Here is a 23,994-nt window from a genome sequence, read left to right as displayed (position 1 = left end):
GTTTCCCCTGTGTAGTTGTGCGTAAACATGGTAAATGAGCGGATTCAGCAATACACCACAGAGCTGCTCTTCCAGCAAGAACAGCAGGAATGTCTGCAAGAAGGGGTCGCCATGGAGACCGTACGCTACCCTGCCTGTCAGCCTGCACTTGTGGACTTCTTCTACCAGGTACAGAAAGATGGAGAGAGAGAGGGGGGGAGTGTATGTGTGTGGGGATGGATTGAGACAAACATTGTGTGTGTCTTGTGTGTGGGAGAGTGAGATAGACAGACATGGTGAAAGAGAAACTGAGGTATGAGGTGACTGGGAAAGAGTATATAAAGGAACGAGAAAGAGTCGGAATAAGAGAGCCACTGTGACATGGTCTCTTCTGTTAATTTCAACACAGCAGGGGGACTTGCATGCTTAACAGAGAAGGACTAATGGAAATAATTCATCTTAACCTTAGAAAGGAGAGAGAATGGGAAAGGATAGCTAAGGAATAATGGTTCGTTTTCTACCTGTTAACCCTTTCCAGACTGCATTATAACTGTGAAAAAATAAACCCTTTATTTCATGGGTTCAACATGCTTCCAAAAAGAAAAGAAAAACATTTGTGAGGAAAAAAAATGCCATATGTGTTCAACTGTCTATTTTAATAGTGTTTAAAAAAATAAAAAAATAAAACCCTAATACTCATAACATACTGCAACGTAGTAGTACTGCAGCTCACTTCTCTCGGGCCTCCCAGCCAGCTCCATCAAACCCCTACAGATGATTCAGAATGCAGCAGCACGCCTCATCTTCAACCAGCCCAAAGGAACCCATGTCACACCCCTCTTCATCTCCCTCCACTGGCTTTCTGTAGCCGCCCGTATCAAATTCAAGGCCTTGATGCTCACCTACAAGACCTTGTCTGGAACAGCACCTCCCTACCTCAACTCTCTCCTGAAGGCTTACGTTCCCTCACGCAATCTGCGATCGATTAGCAACTGACGCTTAGTAATACCTACTCGGCGTGGCTCAAGGTCCCTTTCCAGAACCTACACACTAACTGTTCCTCAGAGGTGGAATGAACTTCCAACCTCAATCCGGACCGCAGAATCTCTCACCATCTTCAAAAAACAGCTAAAGACCCACCTCTTCTGTGAACACCTAACCAACTCATAAAATGCCAACCCAACATTATTTAAAAAACAAAAACAAAAAAAAACTTGCAATGGCACTTAGACCTCTACTCTGCACACTTATAAATCTTGTATAGTAACACTACTTGTATTGTTCTCCACTTGATACAGTATCTCACAAAATTGAGTACACCCCTCACATTTTTGTAAATATTTGATTATATCTTTTAATGTGACAACACTGAAGAAATGACACTTTGCTACAATGTAAAGTAGTTAGTGTACAGCTTATATAACAGTGTAAATTTGCTGTCCCCTCAAAATAACTCAACACACAGCCATTAATGTCTAAACTGCTGGCAACAAAAGTGAGTACACCCCTAAGTGAAAATGTCCAAATTGGGCCCAATTAGCCATTTTCCCTCCCCGGTGTCATGTGACTTGTTAGTGTTACAAGGTCTCAGGTGTAAATGGGGAGCAGGTGTGTTAAATTTGGTGTCATCGCTCTCACACTCCCTCAAACTGGTCACTGGAAGTTCAACATGGCACCTCATGGCAGAGAACTCTCTGAGGATCTGAAAAAAAAGAATTGTTGCTCTACATAAAGATGGCCTAGGCTATAAGAAGATTGCCAAGACCCTAACACTGAGCTGCAGCACGGTGGCCAAGACCATACAGCGGTTTAACAGGACAGGTTCCACTCAGAACAGGCCTCGCCACGGTCAACCAAAGAAGTTGAGTGCACATGCTCAGTGTCATATCCAGAGGTTGTCTTTGGGAAATAGATGTATGAGTGCTGCCAGCATTGCTGCAGAGGTTGAAGTGGTGGGGGGTCAGCCTGTCAGTGCTCAGACCATATGCCACACACTGCATCAAATTGGTCTGCATGGTTGTTGTCCCAGAAGGAAGCTTCTTCTAAAGATGATGCACAAGTAAGCCCGCAAACAGTTTGCTGAAGACAAGCAGACTAAGGACATGGATTACTGGAACCATGTCCTGTGGTCTGATGAGACCAAGATAAACTTATTTGGTTCTGATGGTGTCAAGCGTGTGTGACGGCAACCAGGTGAGGAGTACAAAGACAAGTGTGTCTTGCCTACAGCATGGTGGTGGGAGTGTCATGGTCTGGGGCTGCATGAGTTCTGCCGGCACTGGGGAGCTACAGTTCATTGAGGGAACCATGAATGCCAACATGTACTGTGACATACTGAAGCAGAGCATGATCAGTATGCAGTATTCCAGCATGATAACGACCCCAAACACACCTCCAAGACGACCACTGCCTTGCTAAAGAAGCTGAGGGTGAAGGTGACGGACTGGCCAAGCATGTCTCCAGACCTAAACCCTATTGAGCATGTGTGGGGCATCCTAAAATGGAAGGTGGAGGAGCACAAGGTCTACACCAGCTCCATGATGTTATCATGGAGGAGTGGAAGAGGACTCCAGTGGCAACCTGTGAAGCTCTGGTGAACTCCATGCCCAAGAAGGTTAAGGCAGTGCTGGAAAATAATGGTGGCCACACAAAATATTGACACTTTGGGCCCAATTTGGACATTTTCACTTAGGGATGTACTCACTTTTGTTTTCAGCGGTTTAGACATTAATGGCTGTGTGTTGAGTTATTTTGAGGGGACAGCAAATTTACACTGTTACACAAGCTGTACACTCACTACTTTACATTGTAGCAAAGTGTCATTTCTTCAGTGTTGTCACATGAAAAGATATAATCATATATTTACAAAAATGTGAGGGGTGTACTCACTTTTGTGAGATACTGTACGTAAATGATAGAGGAGAGTGGCCATAATTAAGGGTCTTAAGGGAAGCTGGTACAGTACATCTAATGCATTAGAATAATGTAGAGAGGATCTCATCTAGATCAGGTTTCAGCTAAGGGTGGCTTATGTTAGAACAATATGAGAATTACCTTTAGAGCTCAGTGTACTTCTGATATGTTAGAGTCACATAATGGTGATGGTAGGTTATAGCTTGCTGAAATTAATTGGAGAAACATGAGCGCTTCAAAAAGAAGCTCTGCATGGTCTTCCGTACTAGTCAGATGGTGGAAACATATACAGCTTGGAAAAAATTAAGAGACCACTGCAAAATGATCAGTATCTCTGGTTTTACTATTTATAGGTATGTGTTTGGGTAAAATGAAATTTTTTTCTTTATTCTATAAATATTCTATAATTCTAGCATTTCTCCCAAATTCCAAATAAAAATATTGTCATTTAGAGCATTTATTTGCAAAAAATGACAACTGGTCAAAATAACAAAAAAGATGCAGTGTTGTCAGACCTCGAATAATACAAAGAAAATAAGTTCATAATCATTTTTAAACAGCACAATACTAATGTTTTAACTTAGGAAGAGTTCAGAAATCAATATTTTGGGGAATAACCCTGATTTTCAAACACAGCTTTCATGCGTCTTGGCATGATCTCCACCAGTCTTTCACATTGATGTTGGGTGACTTTATGCCACTCCTGGCACAAAAATTCAAGCAGCTCAGCTTTGTTTGATGGCTTGTGACTGTCCATCTTCCTCTTGATCACATTCCAGAGGTTTTCAATGGGGTTCAGGTCTGGAGATTGGGCTGGCCATGATCGGGTCTTGATCTGGTGGTCCTCCATCCACACCTTGATTGCCCTGGCTGTGTGGCATGGAGCATTGTCCTGCTGGAAACACCCATACTCAGAGTTGGGAAACATTGTCAGAGCAGAAGGAAGCAAGTTTTCTTCTAGGATAACCTTGTACTGGGCTTGATTCATGCGTCCTTCACAAAGACAAATTTGCCTTGCTGAAGCACCCCCAGATCATCACCAGTCCTCCACCAAATGTCACAGTTTGGTGTCTTGTAGGCCTCTCCAGGTCTCCCAAGGTGTTGGGAAAAGCTGAAAATTGGAGTTATCAGAAAAGATAAACTTACTCCAGTCCTCTACGGTCCAATCTTTATGGTCTTTTGCAAAACTCAGCCTGGCTCTTCTTTGCTTCTCACTGATAAAGGGCTTTTTTCTATCTTTGCATGACTTGCCCTGCCCCTAGGAGCCTGTTTATAACCGTCCTCACCATGCACTTCACCCCAGCTGCCGTTTGCCATTCTTTTTGTAGGTCATTTGATGTCATCCTACAGTTGTTGAGTGACATTCAAACGAGTTGGCGGTCATCATGGTCAGTGGAGAGTCGTTTTCACCCTCTGCCGGTCTGTAACTTTGTTGTCCCCAAAGACTGCTACTTGACCTTGTTCTTATGACTCGCCGTCTTTGAAAATTTAAGGATGGAAGCAGCCTGACGCTCACTGTATCCATCTGCCAGTAAAGCCAGAATTGAACCCTTCTTTTCCTCACTCAAAACTTTTCAACTCTTTTGGCATGGTCAATAGTTATTTTTTTATTCCAATTACTTGTGCGGTACTGCTAGCACTGTGTTTGCTATCCAGCTGGTCCTACTGCAAGACGATAGTGATGACTAGAGCAGTTTTTTATACTTTTCCTTGTTAAATAAGATTTGGTTCAGGTGATCACCTAATCAGTACGTCATTCAGTAGAATGGGGTGTGCCTGTGTTGGAATTCAACAGACATTAGAATTGAATGGCTGCCATACATGTAGAGATGGTCTCTTAATTTTTTCCAGACCTGTATACATCACCTGTACACTATAGAGTAGGTCAGGTGATATTTAGGTTTATATTTTCTGGCTTCAGTTTCATATTCTGCTTAGAAGATTCTTCTTGAACACTTCTGACTATCATGACACCAGAATGACAGAGTTGTATATTTTCTATGATACTATGATGCTTTCCTGTGAGTGTGTTACACTCACTGGCTTTACATGTCTCGGAGGAAGCACGTGCTGGCCTTCCTATTTTACTGGCATAATTACTTTTTTTTACTGGGCAGAGAGAACAGTAACTCCATTTCTTATTTCCAGTATTTTTAAAATATGTGTTGACCATCAAAAGCAGCCAGGCCACCACCAACACTGTTCAGCAGGGGCTTAGACAAATACACAGAGTGCAAGTACATGGAGTTGTGTTCCGTCATGCAGATTTTGCCAGTTTTCTGTAGATAAGAGTGACATAATTAGCAAGAGAGTTTTACATGTAATCATCATTGAAGAGATTTGTTTTCTCAGACGGGTTATTTAGCATAAACCCTGGTTCTTCAGTCTCGTCATGATTCAGTAATGTATGACTGTGCTTACTGCCAGCTTTATAATAGCACAGTGACTCACACACACACAAAACAGACAAACACACCACTCCATGTACCCTCTTAGTGTAGTTAAGTGAGTTTTTGAGGTGATGATGCTATTAGTCTTTTCTGAGATGACTATTTTATGAGTCATAAAACTGAGCCAGCCTTTTGTGAGCTTAAGAGTGACACAGCATTCTTCACACACTCACACACTCCCCCTCTCTGTTCGGTTACTCACTGTTCACTCCTCCTCCCACTGCCCAGACACATACGCACACAAACACATGCACACGCACGTGTAAAGATTTCATATGTTCCCTTCCGTGTTACAAATAAAAAATGTTTTCTTTCCACCCTCCTTTTTCCCATGGATTCATATCTCACAATGTGCTCTTTATTGCCGTGTGGCTGCTAGCTATCCGGAGTCTGTTCTGTATCTTGCATAAGATTTGGTGTTTGCACAATAAAAAGAATTGGTTTGTGTTTTATAAGAAAGCTTCCATATGGTGTGTGTTTATCGAGCCCTGTTTCCTGGATGGAAGGGAGGTGCTGATAGGAAATTGGGAAAGGAATTTGGTGTAAGCAGACTGAAATATGGATTCAGTTAGATTGGAGATAGTCAGTACGCCTCAGCATATATAAGTGAATGAAATACAAAGCTCTATGTGTGTGTGTGTGTGTGTGTGTGTATGTGTGTGTGTGTGTGTGTTTATGTGCTGCAGAAGCCCCAGGGCATGCTGTGTGTGCTGGATGAAGAGAGTCAGTCTCTGAGACCCTCTGAACTCAACCTGTATAAGAGACTCCAGGCCCAGCTGGACTCCACCGCTACCGATGCCGTTTTACTTACTACCAAGGATGGAAACGGCAACCCCCCACCAAAAGATCAGGGCCCATCTTTTACTGTTGCACACTACGCCGGGAAGGTGAGCAACACAGAGACCTGTAAAATTAATTAAAACCTCTGTCATGCCTCTGAGAAAATCAGTGGTACATTTCTTCCTGTCTCTTGCTTTGCAGATGAGCTATGACCTCAGAGGATCTTTGGAGAGGAATAGGGATGCTCTGCCTCAAAATATCTTGTTTGTCCTGAAATGTAAGAGCTGCGCTGTGTGAGCCACAGGCCCACAAATATCATCTTTTTTGCTGCTATAAGTGTTCTGAATGTTTATTATTATCCTGCAGTCCTTCAAGCACTTTTCATCCCAGACAGGCTTTGTTTAATTACTGATAGCTCAGATGAATTGATTTTCCCTCTTCTCCATACAATTCAACTCACATTTATTCACATTTACATTTATTCATTTAGCAGATGCTTTTATCCAAAGCGAGTTACAAATGAGAAAATACAAGCAAACTGTGTAGTGTTTGTTAATAGTTGCTGAGTTGCTTTACAGCAGTGGTCGCCAACCCTGTTCTTGGAGATCTGCCTTCCTGAAAACTTTAGCTCCAACCATAATCGTGCCCACCTGACCATCTAATCATTAGGTGTGTTCGATTTCACACGGCGCTGTGCAGACCGATCGGCGGCTGACTTGAATCCGTGCATGCCGGTTAGAATTTTTGTCTGACTTTTTTGGCACTTTTTCACCACGATAGCGATACGCGAGCAGCCGGCTCCCTCAGCCAGCGCAGCTTCTCCAGAGCGGCTGTACGAGCTCTGGTGATGACACAGCTATTTCACGATTGGCCAGACTCACTGACGACAACGATGACATGCTTTTCATTTTGTTTATTCTGACAGCTTCAGTTCCGCTAAGGCTCACAAATCCGTATTTTTATAACAGTAAAAACCCTTTTCATGTGATCTTAATGTTATATTATGTCATGTTTATCAAAAAAATATATTTATATATATATACCTCACTTTATTGGTTTTTAAATAATTCAGGCTTATGTTGAACTTTCTTCTTGTGCAGGCATTGTATTAACTTAACCTATTCAGTGAAAAGTGTTTCTGGTTGCTACATGTAAAATTCAGACGTCTGTCTATCTGAAAAATATTACATCTAATCCACTTCATCTGCGATAAAGAAAGCAAACACCACGCGAGCATCACTACAGGAAGCAGGAAGTGTCCGACCTGACGGCTCTGTTTTTAGCTCCTTCCTGGCTGCAAGCGGCAACTCTCGCCGATCAGTTACATCAAGCCGAAGTCGAACACACCTACTGCCTTAAGAAGTTCTAAAACTAAAACTAAACAGGAGGGTTAGATTTCGGTTGAAGATGAAACACGCAGGAAGGATCTCAAGGAAAAGGGTTGGTGCACTGCAAAAAATGCCTTTCTTGAAACACGCAAGACACTCTGAAATCTAATTACAGTGTACAAAAATCAAGTTTTAAAAAAATCTGCCAATGGGGTAGGCAAAACTGTCTTGGTAAGAATTTTTGAATATAGTATAAAAATGTCTAGTCACTTAGAAATGCTATTGGATCTTAAACCTAGACAAAAAATTAAGCAAGGTCAAGCTTGAAAACTCAGTTATTCATGACAGACTTATAGAAAATGAGTATTTTGGTCTCTTGATTGAGCTGATTTAAGAATGTATCCCTTAATCTGAGATTAATAATTAGCAAAAAAAAAAAAAAGCTTATAATAAGACACAATTTCTTCAAACAGCATAAAAAAAACTGACTTTGTCTTAAATCAAGGCACCAGAAGCATTGTTATTTGTAGAATTTTTATTGAAACACTCTGGAAAAACCCTGCAACATAGCGTCAGGGATTGTAGAAGGCGGCGGACGCAAGGGGCAATTTTGATTGAATAAAGCGCAAAACAAACAAGCAAAATTGTGAAACCGAGAACCATAAACGTAACCATGGACACAAGGCAGACTACAAGAGTGGCTATAGCACACATGACAACACCTGAACATGTATGCATGTGTAATTATAGGGTGGTCGCAACTGTACAACAACAAACCAACAGCAGAACAAACAGTAATTTAAAATACAAATACAATAGTAATATCACTGACTTTTGTTGTTACCCTTTAGTATACAAGTATAGGATGAGTATTTGTAAGGAAATGCATATATACATTTCCAGAATAGTTTGAGGATGACTCAAGATGCAGCAATAGTGTCGTGTCTCCTGAGATCATTTGCACTTTCTCTAGCAACCAGAGAATACTGGTGTTTCGTTTAAGAAGTCCTAACAGTTTTCTTTTTAATCATGAAAGAGAAAGCGCAATTCATGTGTATTATATGTATGTATGTGTGTGTATAACTTGTATTATATATGAACCTTACATTCATCCACAATAAGCTTTAGAAATTCAGACATTTCCAAAATGTACGTTTTGTACACCAGCCTTTTTTTGTTTCGTTCTCATCATACTCTTTCACTGGGCTCAAGAGTCATATTAAAATGATTTGTAAAACATGTCAGATGTGTGTGAGTGTGTCCGTGTGTGTGTGTGTGTGTGTGCTCAGTAATGATTGGAATCAATTATCACTGGCGCCTGGCAAAATTAGGCCCCAAAGTCATATAACCCTCATGTTTATTTTCTTTTTCTTTTCACAACCCTCTCTCTTTCACTCGTCTCTCGGAGCAGCCAGCGAGAACGTGCTCATCCATCAAATGTTCCAGTGTAAGCTGACTCAGACAGGCTCCCTGGTGCCTCTAAACCAGCGGCTGCAGCTGCGCAGGTCCAAAGGCACTTTGCTCCTGCACATGCCAAGCTCAGCCAGCGCACCCAAAGATGCACAGAAATATCTGGAGCTCAAAAAGGTACTCTTTTTTTTTTTTTTTTCCCCCAGAAGATGATGAAATGTGTTTGATTTATTTAGTAAATCAACATATACACGGACAGATCTAACAGCATTCCTTCAGATATGTGCAAATTAGAAATCTACTGTCAGTCACGTTGGAGTCCATCCCGAAGGATTATGTTATTAGAAAGCTGTGTTAGAATTTTGGGGCTCTGTGAATGCACAAAATGCACATACAAATACACACACATGCCATTCACACACAAGCCGGCATAAGCCGATAAGCAGGCTTGGTGCTGATGAGCGGATGGTGGCTTTCTAGCACGGAGTGCCAGTATTTTTAGCTTATCGAGCGTACAATGGGAAATAGCCAAAATTAGACCTTGTTACCCCAGATGCACTCCTATAGTTTTTATTGATCTGTTTCCCTCCTGCAGTAGCCAGCCCATTCATAACACACACTTCTCACTGTTCTCTATCTGTCCTAGTCCTTTTCTGGGCTGCTTTCTCATTCTCCATCACCAGATTCATTCTGACAACAAAACAAATGTATTTCTATTGTTCTCTCTCGAATGACTCGTGCCCCCCCCCCCTTTTATATCTGTCAGGTTTTCCTGTATATTCGCAGGTTATGTATGGGCACTGGGCCATGAGTGAGTAGGCTCAGTATGAGCTGCACAGTTGCGCTGTCTAACTGGCCCAGGCTTATGTAAGGCATTCAGAGCACAAGCCAATAGCTCACCTTGTAACCCTGCACTGCATGAAAAACAAACCCACCGTCTCGCACTTACATAAGCACTAGTTACGCTCACACAGCACCATGGGAACGCTAATGTGAAGTACCATTATGGTGTTTTTCTCCAGAGGGATAATAGACGGCAGAAATGAGTAGTCTGGGTTAGTTCAGCTTATGGCGTTTAAGTGAGATATGGTGAAGAAGCACGAATGTTGAGGCTATGAGGCCATTTTATTATGTAAGCCTATTGAATGTGCCACTTTGTAGATATACAGTTACGGTCAGCAGCCCTGTCGGTTGCTAGACACAAATGTTTGTCACAAATGTTGTGGAAGGAGTCTCCATTGTCAGCATAGTTATAGTAATAGTCAGAGCTAGAGGTGTTTCTTTAGGTTTTCCGACACTGGAAAGTCTTCCAGGTGGCAGCTTTGCGGTTTCATGGTAACATGACAAGCTGCATTTGTAAAACTTAAAGAGAAAACCATCCACCCCAGCTCTCCAGTCCACCCCAGCTCCTCCTGCCTGCCTTTTTTTTCGAGATGTTCAAAGAGCACATATGGGTGTAATGGCCACTCTTGTGTGTGTCGTAACATTGTATTGTCTCATTCTGCTCCCTGCAGCTCATGAAGAAGAAAGGAACCACATCATTTATGCAGAGGCTGGAGCGTTGTGGCCCGGTCACTGTGGCAGTGCAACTGAGGGTGAGTTTTCTAACATGACTAATGTTGAAGCAGCTTTATGGCGCATATGATCTGTGTACACGGTGTGTACACATCATTAAACAGTGTTTTTGGTGCAAGGCCAAAAATTCCTAAATCCAGCCAATCCAGGAACAAGATAGCTCACATAATTCATTTTATGAATTAGAAAACAGGCGTCTGCCTATCTAAATATAACTCCAGTGTGAACATCATTATGTAATTTACTCGCAACCAAAGATTCCAGCTTTCTGACATTCAGCTTGAGTTCTTTTCTAGTATTGGCCTTGTAGGCTTAGCAGTGCAGTTTGTGGGCGGTGAGAGTTTTTGGACTGTATGTGTGTGGGTGTATGTGTGGGAGGGAGAATGAGTCTGTGGTTTTGGATGCTAGTGTGATCTGTTTAAAGCTATAGAAGTAGTATCCGGCTGTTTTGTTCATCGTAAAACTTGTGGGCTCAACCATTTGTGGGCAGTGAGCTTTTTTTTTTTTTTTTTGCCCGTGTGTGGGTGAGAGAACGAGTTTGTGGTTTTAGATGCTAGTGTGAGCCATATGAATGAGAAGTATACAACAGTGATGGTGTGTCTATGTGTGGCGTCACACATACACACACCATTACAGAGTGGGCCCTCACTGCAGTCTGATGTCAACACACACACAGTCTGCCCTTTTCCCATGCAAAGAGCCCTTTGTATTTTTCGGGCTTGGTGAGGAGAACACACCCACTTAGTAAGACTGCATCACATTATTAGTGCATGCACACACACACACACTCCAAATGATCTCATTTCCATTACCACAACACATATGCAAGAGAACTTTTTGCTCTTCATATCAGCAATGACGCAAAAGTGAGTGTGTGCCAGGCATACAGAGTTCTGGACGTTTTTTTCTTGGCGTGCTACAAAAAAAAAAAAAGCAAAGCAAACTGTAGCTCATTAACACATGACATTTTGTTTGTTGTTTGAGCGTCTGGAAGTACAAGAACAGGTTGTGGAAAAACAAATAGAATCTTAAAACAGTTATGAATGATGTCAGATCAATTTTTGGGTTTTATTAATGACTGTTGCTCTGCATGACTAAGATATCTGTAAATGTTGTCTGTGTCACTTGTGGTTATGGTTGTTTGTTTGTCTGGATGAGCGGCAGTGTGTTTGTGTGCCAAGCCTTCTACATCGTTGCTTCCCTTCCTGTATCACTCCTTTGTTGCGCGCCGCACATTGAAATGTCAAATGTATGACGAGCAGCCATGTTGACTCAACACCGGAGCCCATGACATCATCATCCTGCAACAAGCGCTGTCAGATGGTCATGAACGATACACTGTGATTAATACTGCAGCCAAATGGAAGTAAACAAAGTCAGAAAGACAGACTGGATGCAACCAGGTGTCATGTTATATTTCAGACACAAACTTACAGCTGCCCTACTGTCTTTCTCTGTTACTCTCTTCCCCTGTGTGCAGAACTCTCTATCAGAGATCAGCAGTAAGCTCCAGCTGTGCACTCCTCACTTTGTGCATTGCGTGAGGCCCAACAGCTCAGGCCAGGCCGATGCCTTCGACAGCTTCCTGGTGTCCACTCAACTGCAATATGTGGGAGTTCTGGAGATGGTGCGCATGATCCGCTATGGCTACCCAGTGCGCATGCCCTTCACCAGCTTCCTTACCAGGTACACTCAAATTGCCTTCTACGACCTGGAGTTCAGTCCTCTAATTAGGGATTCAGAGTAACATGAATAAAACCGACTTGCATTGTCATGATATTGTCATGCAGCTTGCGGATGTGTTGAGTCTGGTATAACTTCAAATAGTGGCTATTTTATTATAATACTTTGTTACAAAACATTTCAGTGTGATGAGTGCTGGGTGCAGTAAATGTGGCCTCCAAAAGAATGACACTGGCAAAAAAATGTTTTTATAAAATGCAGTGGATAACAATAAAATGCAGTTATAGTTAAAAATCTCCTCCGTATTATAAGGTTCTGTTTTAGTTAAGAATGAATGGGAGAATTAGGTCTGATATTTTTGTATACTACTTTTGTTCCTATTTTTTATACCTTGTTACTACAGTAGAATTCCAGATACCTGGATGCTGTCCTCACATAAACATTATTACTGTTATTACTACTAGCACTACTGCTGTTACTGCTGCTACTACTACTAGCACTTCTACTAGTAGTACTACCACCACTACTATTACTACCATTACTGCTACCACTACTACTACTACTACCATTACCACTACTACTGCTGCTACTACTACTACTACTACTACCATTACTACCATTACTACTATTACTACCATTACCACTACTACTGTTACTACTACTACTACCATTGCTATTACTACCATTACCACTACTACTGCTACCACTACCACTATTACAACCATCACCACTACTAATGCTTCTACAACTACTACTACTACCATTACTACCATTACTACTACTACTATTACTACCATTACTACTACTACTACTTCCACCACCACTACCACAAGTACTACTACTACTATTACTACTATCACCACTACTACTATTATTATCATTACTACAAGTACTACTACTACTACCACTATTACTACAATTACCACTACTATCACCACTATTACTAATATTACTGTCATTACCAGTACCACAACCACTAGTACTACTACTACTACCATTACCAGTACCACTACTACTGCTACCACCACTACTACTACCACCACTACTATTACTACTACTACCACTACTATCATCACTACTAACATTACCAGTACTACTACTACTACTACCACCACCACCATTACTACCAGTATTACTACCACCACCACCACTACTACTACTATTACTACTACTACTACCACCACTATCACCACTTCTAACATTGCCAACACTACTACCATTACTACTACTAATACCACCACTATCATCACTACTAACATTACCACTACTACTACTACCACTACTACCACCACCACCACTACTACTACTACTACCACTACTAACACCATCACCGCCACTACTACTACTACTACCACTACCACTACCACTATCATCATTTCTAACATTACCAGTACCTCTACCACTACTATTACTACCACCACCACAACTACTACTACTTTCACCTAGGGCTGCACGATTATGACCAAAATGATAATCCCGATTTTTATTATTAGCAACTAAGCTTAATGTCAAATTGATATTAAATGCAACCCATCGTAATTAAACATTGTCATTTCTAATTTTATTTATATTTAATGAAGTTATTATAATATCTTTTTTTATATTAAATGATTTATTTATAACTAAACACATTTTCTGTCTCTACATTTTAGTAGTTTTATTTTTGTTTGTTTATCAGTTTTAGATGGGTTCCCCAGTACAGTGTCCATGTCTGCTGATAATATTGTGTTTTGGGGGGACTCAATCAAAACATGGAAACTGGAGTTGAATTTTCTAATGATATCTGGCAACCGTGAGTTTAAAGTGAATTAGAGTTAGTGAATGGAGAGCTGCAGCGTACTGTATGTTTACAGACTGAACAGTTGCTACTCTTGATTATGATTGGTGAGGAATTTTTTAATAAAGAAGTTTGAATTAAACCCACCTTGTAGCATTAGCATTATTATTAATTTACTCCGCGCGAAGCCGCTGTGTCTACACAAGCAGGTCGCAGGTTCAGGTCACTTTCCAGGATCAATAAAAGATGGCGGTTTGTTAGATCGGGAAGTTGAAGCAGATGATGTACAGTGTTACGCTTGTCATCATAATGGCTTCTCTGCAGTATTTACACACTTGTTCAGTTGACTGAGGTGATGAAAAGCAGTCTGAAAGTAGCTGTTGATCGGTGTAGATGCATTTTGGAGTTGTAGTTTTTATTCGGATTGTATTATACAACTCCGAACAGGTCACTCGCACCGGTGCAAATAAATATTTATTCACAGTCGCACAAAGTACTTTTCAGTCACAGAGTGAAATGGTCGCACTGTAGAGCCTTGAGTTTATCTGCAAAGTTTTTTCCTGTTCGGCGTGGTGACGTTTAATGTCCCCGACAACCTCTGTAGTGCCATTTAGCATCATGTTAATGTCATGATTTCACCTCATGCAAAGCGCTGGAGCTCGAAGCAAAGCTGGCAGCTCAATGGCTAAAATACTAACTCTGTTTCGGGGTTTTGGCACTACAAAATGACGATATCCCTGCGTCGCTCTATGTGATTGGCTGTAAGTGTAGGAAGCGCTTAATTTGATCTGCAGCGGAGTTTTCTATTAGCGGAGGACGAACTTTAAACAGCAATATCGCAGTCGATCGTGTTCATAATATCGCGATCGATATTCGATTAATTGTGCAGCTCTACCTTCACCACTACTACCATTAGCAGTACCACTACTACCACTTCTACTACTACCATTACTACCACCACCACCACTATCACTACTGCTACTACTACTATTAGTACCATTACCACTATTACTACTACTACCACTACCATTATCACTGTTACTACTACTATTACTACTAAGAAGAAGAAACATAAGAATGATTTATTATAGGATATTTAAATTATTCTGAATAAATATGAATTTTATTATTTATTTAATCAAAAAAGTTACAAAATGTATATAGTTGTTTTCTTAAATACATGGTAACATTCAAAAATGTGAATAGCAATAGTGCAAGAGCATAGTATAGTGGTAAAATAAAATGCTAAAATATCAAATAATAATTTTTTTAAAAATGTTAGTTTTTAAAATCCAGTAAACTAGATATTTTGGTGCCAGCTGGTTTTACACGGCAGCTCACAGATTTCTGGGTATCTTGTAGACTTCACCCAGTGTGTTGTCTCCTAGCTGGCGCCCGCTCCTTGCATTGTGAGGGTACATAAGGCTAATGCACAAGATGAGAGGAAGTGAGTGGCTACAGATTGAGCAACTGTACATTAAGCCTCTCAGCTGCTGACCTGCACATGGGTTTCCATGCACTCAGCAGAGAGGACATATTATTAAACCTTTAGCTTAGATTTCAGTGATCCCGGTCAAGCGAGGTCAGGCGGCACCGAAGTCAGCTGCATTTATAGTTCACTTTCTTCCTGGTTAGACAGATTTAGAAGTTTAGCTGTAGCGAGGCCCAGTGTGTGGTTGTGTGGGTGTCTGTGGGGAGGGTGGGGAGGCACTATGAGTAATGGTGTGAAGGGTTCCACTGGAGCGGCACGTTTACAGGGTATTAGCGATTGGCCTGGAAATGGATGTCATTGGGGAGTCTCCGACTGTGAGAGGTCAGCCTGATCTGAGGGACAAAAGCACAAGAAAGAAACTGATGGACTAGCCTGACGCTTAGGAAAGGTGAGGCTTAAAAAGTGCTGATAGAGCTGTAATTGCAGTAAAAGCCCAGTGTTCCCTCTTGTGAGAATAAAAGTGGATCACTTCATTCTTTCTGTCAGCGTGACTCTGCAATGTGACTCTGCTCTCATCATCCTCCAGGAACACAATGCCCCATCACTGTGTCACGTTGACATCTCACTGTAAATCCTGCAGACTTTTCTTACAAGGTTTATAATATTCCTCTCTTTATTGTCACTTCGATTTTATTTCCTTCTTCTACTCCTTCCACTCTTTCAGTACCGTATTTTCTTCTTCATTTGATCTTTTTCTCCTCCATATGATTGTTTTTCAGCCCCAGTTTTTTTTTCTCTGTTGCATTGTTTTGTCCACTTTCATTATGATTTCAATCATTTCTTCTCCGTTTTTAAATATTCTTTCTACTTTTTTTCTACTTTTCATCATCTGTGCTGTTTTCAGAAATTTTCAGAAATCACTGGGTGCCTGGTAGCTGTATCTGTCTCTTAATCTGACTTTTTGTGTGTGACGGATAAAAGGATTACGATAACATTCCAGTGAGATAATGAATCGGGACAACGCTGGTCACATGACGCTGGAAGTTTCCACTACTTTGCTGTAAACATCATGAATCTTTCAGCTGAGAGACAGTGAGAGAGGGAGAGAGAGACAGAGAGAGAGAGCGAGAGAGTGACAGACTGGAAAATTTAGGGAGACAAGCATTGAGAGACAAAGAGTAATGAGGAGGAGGGACAGGCGGACCACGTCAGACACTTCTTTAGTCTGAGCCCATGTTGACCCTGGATTAAATAACCCAGACGGTCTTGTGACTGTGATTGTTTTGAGACTGAAGACAGCATAGTTCAGATTGTCTTGTGATAATGGCTGATGTTGTGACGGTATGAAATGAAGCCGATTGTTATCTGATAGGCCCAGGGTTTTTTCATGCTGAAAGGTCAAAATGCTTTAATGGTCAGTTGTGTAATTCTGTATTAGATACACTTTAGGATTATTGCCACAGTAGTACAACAGTGTTACAATGAAGCTGTCACACAAGTACTTCTGTAGCATATTTTATTACCATTTTATGTTTGTGTTTAGTGTGGAGCTGAGTACCAGTGCTGTTTTGTTATGTTGAATGGCTAGAGACAGATGGAGTCATACATTTTTCTTTTCTCTTTTTCCTGATCTATAGCGTTGCCATTTGTTCGTTCACTATAGAGGCAAGCACGACTTGTTTTCTGTGAGTGGCTAGCTGGGAGACATCATTCCAAGTTCACAGCTTGTTTTCCTTTAAATGTGAACGTGTGCCTGTGTTTGTGAAAGAGAATGTGAGAGTGTTAGCATTACAATAAGGCTGCAGCAGGCCAGACAGGGTGAGAGAGCTGGTGCAGAGGCAGACGGCGAGAAAAAGGCCAGCCAATTGTGATGGAAATGTTGCACTTTTTGTTTTTCTTTCTTTTGAGTGGGACATGACCTCACATTGAGGGCTGGGTTATGTTCAGATATTATTACTGTTAAGGGCTCGCTCTTGAGCAGACTTTGTTTCTTTGGGCTTATATTCAGTCACACATGATTGCATTTGTGTCCCGTGCTGTTATTAACATCTTCAGCAGAACTGAAGAAGAAGCATCTCAGAAGTGGCAGATGTGATTGACAGAACTATATCCCATCAGCAGTGCTATTTTCTGGCAAGAAAGAAAATTGATCAGAAATGGACTCCACCAAATGGGAGAACAATCCAGTAAACGAGGACATGGAGGAGAATTTAGGCTTTCATGCCTTGGAATATGAATTTTCGATATTGAGTTTCAAAACAGCTAGCATCAGACTAATCTAATCTCAAACTCTCAGGATCCCTGATTGGTGCTGACTTGTATAACTACACTTTCATAACTAGACACCGTTCCTTTCCTATTTGTTTCATTATAGCTACTGAATAATTCATAGTAGTTATTATATAATGTGCTTTAAGATGAATCACTGAATTATAAGATCGTTTATCAACGACTTCAAACTGTAGTTGAAATCGTACTGTAGATGGTACTTAATACCAGAAGTAAGTAATTAACAAGCGTGTTCAAAACCTTCTTGTATTCTCTTCTTGTGGTGCAGATATCGAGAGCTGGTGGACACCACACTGACACAAGGGAGGAAGATGTCCGCTGAGGAGAAATGCCGCCATGTCCTCCAGCACTGCAAGCTCCAGGGATGGCAGGTGAGTAAGAGTACTTTTCAGCATACCTGAGTCCCACACCCATGGCTAATTTTAAAACGTGTCTGTCTCGCTCTCAGTTGGGAAGCAGCAAAGTGTTCCTGAGGTACTGGCAAGCTGACCACCTGAATGACCGCTGCCATCAACTGCACAAGAAGATCGTTACCTGCCAGAAAGGTAATTACACCATCCTGTAGCACTTTTTTTCTCTTCATTGTCTGTTTATGTATTTTGATCACTAAAGTGTATGACTGTGTACATGCACATGATAGTGGCACGTGGCTGGCTGGTGAGGCACCGTGTGCGGGGTAAGCTGAGCTATCAGCAAAGAGAGCAGTGCAATGTACAACGGTTCCTGCAGGGGGCAGAAGACTTGGGCTTGCGTGCTTACGACAGCCTAGTCATCCAGAACGCGGCGGATATCGCACGAGAGAATGATCGTCTGCGGGGCCACGTTGTCACTCCTCCACTGGGAGAGAGACCTGAACCTGTGGGAACAGAGGACGACTCACCCAGGAGGTGAACCACTGCCACTACCAAACATAGCAGGACGCATGTAAATCAGAGGGAACATTTGTCATTATATTCCTAATATTTCCAATATATAGCTGTGAACTATTCTCTGTTTAATCTTCCATTACTGTTAGAGTACTTTTGCTGATAAATTATACTAGCACAAATATTGATAGTATTAAGATTTCACTACTGACACTTCAAATACCTTTTGGGTCATATAACATTTTTAACCCCTTACAGCTTAGTTACCGCTTAGTATTATATCTGTTTACAGTATTAAAAACACATCAATCAGTAACTGTTATGAATTACTTGGCATATATACAGTATGATTTGTTTTTGTTTTTCTTTGTAAGTGACTTTATTAATTCCAGGCACTAGATTCTAAAACTAGGACATATAAAAATTACCACAGTTTATTGAAGGGTTTACAAATTTTCCTTATCCTTATAAAAATTTCCAAAGGAATGTGTTGATAGTCTCTGATGTCCTAAAAAAAAAACACTGGCTGTGTACAGTTGCCTGCCAAAGTTTTCACCTTCCTCTCCATATGGGGGAACTGAAATAAATATCATTTGGATTATACGTCACAAATCTTCGCCCCTAAATCAATCGCATAATATTAAATTGAGATCAAAATCAATATAATCAAAATGCTTTACAAATAAGTGTAAAAGTTGTGATTGTATAAGTGTTCAGCCTCGTTACTGGGGAAACCCCCGAATTAGTTCTGGTGCAAGCAGTCACCAACGGGAGTCCACCTGTGTGCAAATGAATACACATGTTCCTGAAAAACAGCAGCATTACGTCAGAACACTCTCAGGCCAAAAAGGGTTTTGCCTTGTAAACAATATCTCAAACTTTGAACATCCCACAGAGCACTCTTGAACCCATTATTGGAAAAAAAAATTGGAAAGAATATGGTACAACTGTGATTCTGTCTAGAGGAGGTCATCCACCAAATATCAGTGACTGGGTAAGGAGAGTAGAAGTCAGAGAAGCAACCAAGAGGCCAAAAGTAACTCTGAAGAAGCTGTAGAGAATCACAGATCAGATGAAGGAGCTTGGAGATTGAGGTGTTGGAGATATGGGAAAATGGTTCTTCATTTTGAGGAGACCAAAGTTGTACTTTTTGTCCTTGCTAGAACCCGACACTGCTGCTGAACACCATCGCCACAGTTGGACTCCCCCTTTGCTGCTATAAAAGCTTCTACTCTTCTGGGAAATCTTTCCACTAGATGTTGGGATTTGTGCCCATTTAGCTACAAGCGCATTAGTGAGGTCGGGCCCTGATGTCAGACACGGAGGCCTGGTGCAGTCCACATTCCAGTTCAGGTTGGTTGAGGTCAGGGCTCTGTGCAGGTCACTCGAGTTCTTCCACACCAACCTTAGCAAACCATGTCTTTATGGACCTCGCTTTGTGTACAGGGGTATTGTCATGCTGGAAGAGTTTTGGGGCCCTTTAGATCCAGTAAAGTAATAATCATAATGCTACAGCATATAAATACATTCTAGACAATTCTGTGCTTCCGCAACAGTTAGGGGAAGGCCCACATATAAGTGTGAGGGCTAGGTGTCCACATACTTTTGGCCATATAGTGTATTTAGATCTTAATGGAGAACAAATGCCCCAGAATGGTAGGAAAGGTATGTACGGACAAAAATAATATAGGTATAGATGTGTGTATTTTGCTCACCACCTGGCCAGTTAAAGGAGACTCTACATGAAGGTTGGTTTTCAAACATGCCATCATCACGAAATCACTTTCATAATTACACAAAGGTGTCAGCATAGATGACGGACACACAAACTGGTTCCTCACGAATGAGCAGATATTCCTACCTGCTTTTACAGGGTTGTCATTTTCTTAATCTTCAGCTCTAGAAAGTTCACTGGGACTAAAGAAAGTACTAAACATATGAACATGTACAATACTTTGTCTCTCTATTTTTCTTTCCCACTGTATCGTCAAGATGACTAAAGCTCCTGCTACCCAATTTGGGAAAATTATTTATGGTATTAAGTACAACCTTACAACCCCCACAACACACCAAACATGCATCTCTCAACACCCCCTTCCCCAGGGCCCAACAGATGGAGGTCCCAGATTAAAGTACAAAAATCAGTGTGCATATCATGCTTTGTAAAGCTGCTTAGAGTTTAATCAACAGATAAGCTATTTAGCCATTCATCCACTGCTCGCAAGCTCCAGGGCACATTCTGTGTTACTCATTTTATATACAAGTTCTACATTCAGGGGCAGTGGTGGCTTGATGGTTAAGGCTCTGGGTTACTTATTGGAAGGTTGGTGGTTCAAGCCCCAGCATTGCCAAGCTACCACTGTTGGGCCCTTGACCAAGGCCCTTAATCCTCTCTGCTCCAGGGGCGCTGTATCATGGCTGACCCTGCACTCTGACCTGAACTTCCTAACATGCTGGGATAAGCGAAGAAAAGAATTTCACTGTGCTGTAATGTGTATGTGACCAATAAAGAGTCATTATTTACTGAAAGGCTTTCACTAACTAGAAGAAGTTTGCCAGTATGACAGGACATTGTATATCCATCCCAGTATTGATTTTATTAGTGCTAGTTTAGCATGTTAATCACCTCTTGTGCCTTTGTCACACTTTTATAAGCTATATACCTCTGCTGAAATAACAAATAGAGACACAAAATGATTTAGAAAGAGAAACAGTTCATAAAATCATACCTTTTAATGTCCAAATGAGTAAGCATTCATTAATAAATCACATGAATGGATGGTGTGAAATCCAAGTTTTTGATAGGATGCAGGTAAATGTGCTGTCAGTAAAAGGGACAGAGGAACAGTGTTTGTTTCATTTTACTGTGCTTTAATTAACTGTGCACATCTGTATCTTTCTCTCAGGCCTGCAGAGAAAAGTGTGAGGGTGAACGACGCTGTAGGCCGTGCCGGGAGCCGTCCTATCAGACACTTCCGTTCCAGTTCCGTGCCTACCCCCCTAGTCATAGACAACTTGGTACATTCCAGCATTGGGCCATCAATCAAACCATCCTTTCAGTCTGTAACTCACAGCAGTGAAGAGGGTTGTAGTGGAGGACTCTCGTCGCCACGGAAACAACCACCTCCCAAACCAAAAAGGGACCCTAACACGCGTCTGAGTGCATCCTATGAGGCAGTGAGTGCTGGCCTGAGTATTGCTCCTAAGGACAGTCCTGCTGAGGGCCAAGTCTCACCCTCAGGAAGCCCCCCAAAAACCCAGCTATCCCCCACTGACCGTATGTACAGAGTCCTAACACTGCCAGTTACAGCAACATGTACCAACTTACTGTTTAATAACTAGTTAAGGAATTGGTTTACTCTATTTCTGGGGCCACACCTCTATGAATACCTAGAAAAAGAAATGGTTTTCTGTGTAATTTTTGACCGATATATTCTGTTGACTGATATATCCATGTTTTCCAAAAACATTTTTTTATGGCTTTTTTTCATCTTGTTATTACCAGGTCAGAAGGACAATTTTGACCTGAGAGTAACAAGATAAAATAAGATTGCTAAAAATACTTAGTCTCTGTAATGTTGATTATAGTCAGTGTCATAGTATCTCAGTCTCTCATTTGCCCACACACGTGCCTTGAGCATCGTGTGAATGGATTTTGTGTGTCTGTTCCCATAGTGATTATGTTTGTAATAATTTAACTGATTTATTTTATTGAGTATTTTAAAGTCCAATTTTACTGCTACATTGCTAAATTCAAAAACAGATGGTCTAAGTCAATAGGATATCCGTTATCTAAATCAATAGGATATCTGAGCTTTTGGTCTTTGTGTTAATGCCCCCCCCCCCCCCCCCATTCTTCTGTCTGTCCACAGCTCTGTCTAAACCACGTCCTCACAGCGACGACTACAGCACCATGAAGAAGATTCCCCCTCCCAAGCCCAAGCGCAGCCCCAACACCAAGCTCACAGGCTCCTATGAGGAGATCTCATCTGCTCCTGTGCGCCCTACAGACATGAAGTTGGCGTGTCTGGCACGCAGCGGACACTTTATGGGCCTTGTTCAGCGGGCAGCCTCTGATGACGGACCGCACTTGGCCACATTGAGCGTACAGCCAGGCCGGGACGATGAAGATGTCTACATCGAGATGGTGAGCACCTGCAGGGCTCTGAGCATAACAAACCCTCACAGTCCAGAGCAGAATGAGGCTGTTTATGAGGAAATGAAGTACTACCCACATGATGAGGGTGGAACTGTTCCCCAGGTTGCCAAGCCTGAAACATGTGACTCCACCCCCTTCAGCTGTATTGCAAAGCTGCCGCAGAATCTAGAGATCAAGAGACCCGTAGCTCTCATAGAGCATCCAAAAACGCTGGTTGGACGTCAGCAAAGCTGGGATGGTGATAAAAGGAACAAAGGAACAAAAAAAGATGGGACTGCATGTGACATTCCGGCTCCTTTCCCCAACCTCCTACCACATAGGCCCCCTCTGCTGGTGTTTCCTCCATCTCCAGTCACATGCTCTCCAGCCTCGGACGAGTCCCCCCTCACCCCTCTTGAGGTAAAGAAGCTGCCCGTGTTTGAGACTAACCTCAACTACTCCAGCCAAGATGGAGGCAGCCCGCTTTCTCCCCAGTATAGTCGGCAGAGAGCTGACTCCTCCCCTAGCCTTTCTGTATTAATACCTGACAAATCTACTCCACCGCTAACTCCACCCGCACCCGCAGCTCCTCCTCCACCACCGTATCGCCCTCCATCGCACTTCCCCTTCCCCCCTGAAACGAACTTCCTGGTCCTGAGCCGTGCCAATGCAGACCCTAAAGTGACTCATAAAGGAGGGAACAGTTTAGCAGAGACACCCCCGGGCAGTGCCAAGCCTCCCTTCTCACCAATGAAGTCTTCTCGGCCAGAGCCACGACGAGCACACTCGTGTTCATCCTCACCACTGCTGTTCAACCCAGCAAATGGGAGGGCCCTTACAAGCCCCCTTGATGAGCTAAATACGCTTTTCAGTTCAGGACGCAGCCTGCTCCGGAAGTCCACAACCGGGAGGAAGATTAGAGACAGCAGTGAGTCTTTGTGTGTGTGTGTGTGTGTGTACATGTGTTCATTGTTGGGCCATATTTGTTTGTCATTTTGACAAAAGCTTGTACTTGTCTTCAAGGTATGTTCATTCAAGGTCTGTTGCCTTCAAAGACAAGTGCACAACTCCTGTGGAGATACTGAAGGATCCATCCATCCACCTATCTTCTATACCGCTTTATCCTTTTTTTCAGGGTCATGGGGAAACCTGGAGCCTATCCCAGGGAGCATTGGGCACAAGGCGGGGTACACCCTGGACAGGGTGCCAATCCATCGCAGGGCACAATCACATACACATTCATACACTATGGTCATACCAATCAGCCTACCATGCATGTCTTTGGACTGGGGGAGGAAACCGGAGTACCCGGAGGAATCCCCCGCGGCACGGGGAGAACATGCAAACTCCGCACACACAGGGCCATGGTGGGAA

The 23,994-nt window shown here is 42.1% G+C and overlaps 1 protein-coding gene across 5 annotated transcripts in view; it reads left to right on the top strand.

The window, feature by feature from the left end:
* Positions 1-23,994, top strand: part of myo16 (myosin XVI) — a 153,783-nt gene that overhangs the window by 113,187 nt on the left and 16,602 nt on the right. For all 5 annotated transcript variants that reach the window (XM_053626590.1, XM_053626589.1, XM_053626588.1 and 2 more), the window contains exons 22-32: positions 16-168; positions 6,029-6,229; positions 6,324-6,399; positions 8,862-9,037; positions 10,375-10,455; positions 11,916-12,121; positions 17,885-17,987; positions 18,065-18,161; positions 18,257-18,503; positions 21,389-21,759; positions 22,355-23,548. In XM_053626590.1, the coding sequence (XP_053482565.1) occupies positions 16-168; positions 6,029-6,229; positions 6,324-6,399; positions 8,862-9,037; positions 10,375-10,455; positions 11,916-12,121; positions 17,885-17,987; positions 18,065-18,161; positions 18,257-18,503; positions 21,389-21,759; positions 22,355-23,548 (2,905 nt within the window). The remainder of the gene's footprint in view (positions 1-15; positions 169-6,028; positions 6,230-6,323; positions 6,400-8,861; positions 9,038-10,374; positions 10,456-11,915; positions 12,122-17,884; positions 17,988-18,064; positions 18,162-18,256; positions 18,504-21,388; positions 21,760-22,354; positions 23,549-23,994) is intronic.

This window comes from Ictalurus furcatus, chromosome 6 (assembly GCF_023375685.1).
Source record: "Ictalurus furcatus strain D&B chromosome 6, Billie_1.0, whole genome shotgun sequence".
NCBI classification, from domain to species: domain Eukaryota; kingdom Metazoa; phylum Chordata; class Actinopteri; order Siluriformes; family Ictaluridae; genus Ictalurus; species Ictalurus furcatus.
Note: the sequence above shows the minus strand (reverse complement) of the source record. Positions and strands in the feature narration are given on the sequence as shown.